Genomic DNA, 2,237 nt, shown 5'->3' on the forward strand with positions numbered 1-2,237 from the left:
CCACCATAGACTTTGTATGTAAACCTGCTGCTCCTGATGCTGAAATCGCGTTCGGTGTGAACGCAGCATTACTGCAGTCCATCTCTTCCTAGTCCCCATGTCCACTTCTTTTAGCCACTCTCATTGTTCCACGTTCCTTCTGCTGCTGATATTTTTAAACTTATTTGAAATTGTAAATAATGCAGATCTCTGTTACTTCAAATCATAGGAACATTCTGTATTTAAAGYATGTTTGACTCCTCTAAGACATGAAGAAGGATATGTTGTGTTATAGTTTGGACATCACCTGTGCTAGTGGTCCTTCCCGGTGTTTCAGCCTGTTGGAGACAAAGTCTATGAGCCAGTCTCCGTCTCTGAGGTTAGCACACAGAGGGTGGCCCAGGTCATTTATAGGACGGATATCTGCCAACACTGACATCAGCCCTGCAGACACAACACACTTAATGTTTTTCAGACACTGGGTTTAGTAGACAAACTGGAATGTAAGCATTATTGGAAACTTCATGAGTTCAACATTAACCTTGTATTCCTGCATATTTCAGGCTTTCCCATCCTGGGACACTATAACAACCTCCACCATCCTCCTGTTCTTCTGCCTCGCAGCGAAACAGCAAGATATTCATGTCTGCTAATGTCAGCTTAGACATGAGCCTGTGAAGAACACAACTTCATTAACAAGCAGCTCACTTCTGTAACTTCACCTCACAATAGTATTCTGTACATGCTGCAGTGTTTCTGTCCACCTGCTAACACACTTACTGGTCCCTTTATTAGGTTCATGTTTAGTCAATAACATACCCAACGAATCAGTTGGCATAAAATCAATGCATTTAGGCATCTAGTAATGGGCTGATCAAACAACAACCATCATATTTATGGCAGAACACATGCAGCTGTTGGCTGATGGTACTGCATCGGTCCAGGTCTATGTTTTAAGGCCCACCTCTCCCCTCTCTTCCTGTTGTTGTTCTCTCCAGCATCCAKTGGTGCGCTGCACCTCGTCCTCTCAGGGGGTGGATGACAGTTCATTTAAGGGTTGATCATTTCCTTCAAAYGTTTGTTGATAAATATCTGTCAGATTGCTCTGCACTCTTTTTTTAAACTAAGTCCCATGAATATATTTTTTATGAGCCCCGCTCTGACTTCTTCCCCGACAGGTTGACAGCTGTCAGTCAATCATCGAGGGACACGCCCACCCATTGATAGAAGTTATGTGTCCACTTCATAATTAACCAGCTAGTTTCTGATATGTGAGAGTAACTTTCATGTAGCACATGTGAATATATATTTACCATACCTGTAGCAGACCTGAAACACGTAAAAATGATCAACAGTTCTGCATACGGTGAAAAAATCTGAGTAGGTTCAAAATTATTCTCTGGTGTCTCCTTATGACAACTAAATGACACCTAACATCTATCAATGTGTTTTGATTGGTTGATGCTGTGTTTTATTGTGTGACTTCTGCGGCCATCACAATTTCCTCCATCACACTACGCAGACGTTCTGCAGATGTTCCACTAACGTTGCACATACGTTCTGCAGATGTTCCACTAACGTTGCACATACATTCTGCAGATGTTCCACTAATGTTGCACATACGTTCTGCAGATGTTCCACTAATGTTGCACATACGTGCTGCAGATGTTCCACTAATGTTGCACATACGTGCTTCAGATGTTCCACTAATGTTGCACATACGTGTTGCAGATGTTCCACTAATGTTGCACATACGTGCTGCAGATGTTCCACTAATGTTGCACATACGTGCTTCAGATGTTCCACTAACGTTGCACATACGTGCTGCAGATGTTCCACTAATGTTGCACATACGTGCTTCAGATGTTCCACTACCGTTGCACATACGTGCTGCAGATGTTCCACTAACGTTGCACATACGTTCTGCAGATGTTCCACTAATGTTGCACATACGTGCTGCAGGTCAAACACATTATATTAAACTTGTACATGTTATGTTTAATGTAGGGACCATTTACTCATGGTTTTATATCTGTTCAAGTTGTTAGCAACACAGTATGATCATGTACAAAACAGGCTGCTAATTCATGCTTTTCTTGTTTTTCCTCAGCGTGTGCCAGCGTGTTGAGCACAATTTGCAGATGTGGACATATGTTGTCTAAAACCTCATGTGACAGGGCCTTCAGACTGGTTAGAGAAGAGACAAAAGCAACAAATAACCACTTACTCCAACCAAGGTAAGCAGAATAACATATAAC

The 2,237-nt window shown here is 42.1% G+C and overlaps 1 protein-coding gene across 1 annotated transcript in view; it reads right to left on the reverse strand.

The window, feature by feature from the left end:
- LOC106523907 (glycogen debranching enzyme) overlaps window positions 1-2,237 on the reverse strand; it is a gene marked incomplete at its 5' end in the record, with an annotated part of 57,066 nt that overhangs the window by 34,751 nt on the left and 20,078 nt on the right. Inside the window, 2 exon segments of the mRNA XM_014017485.1 lie at window positions 287-423; window positions 521-651. Of these exon segments, the coding sequence (XP_013872939.1) occupies window positions 287-423; window positions 521-651 (268 nt within the window).

This window comes from Austrofundulus limnaeus, unplaced genomic scaffold (assembly GCF_001266775.1).
Source record: "Austrofundulus limnaeus strain Quisiro unplaced genomic scaffold, Austrofundulus_limnaeus-1.0 Scaffold169, whole genome shotgun sequence".
In the NCBI taxonomy this organism is placed as follows: Eukaryota; Metazoa; Chordata; class Actinopteri; order Cyprinodontiformes; family Rivulidae; genus Austrofundulus; species Austrofundulus limnaeus.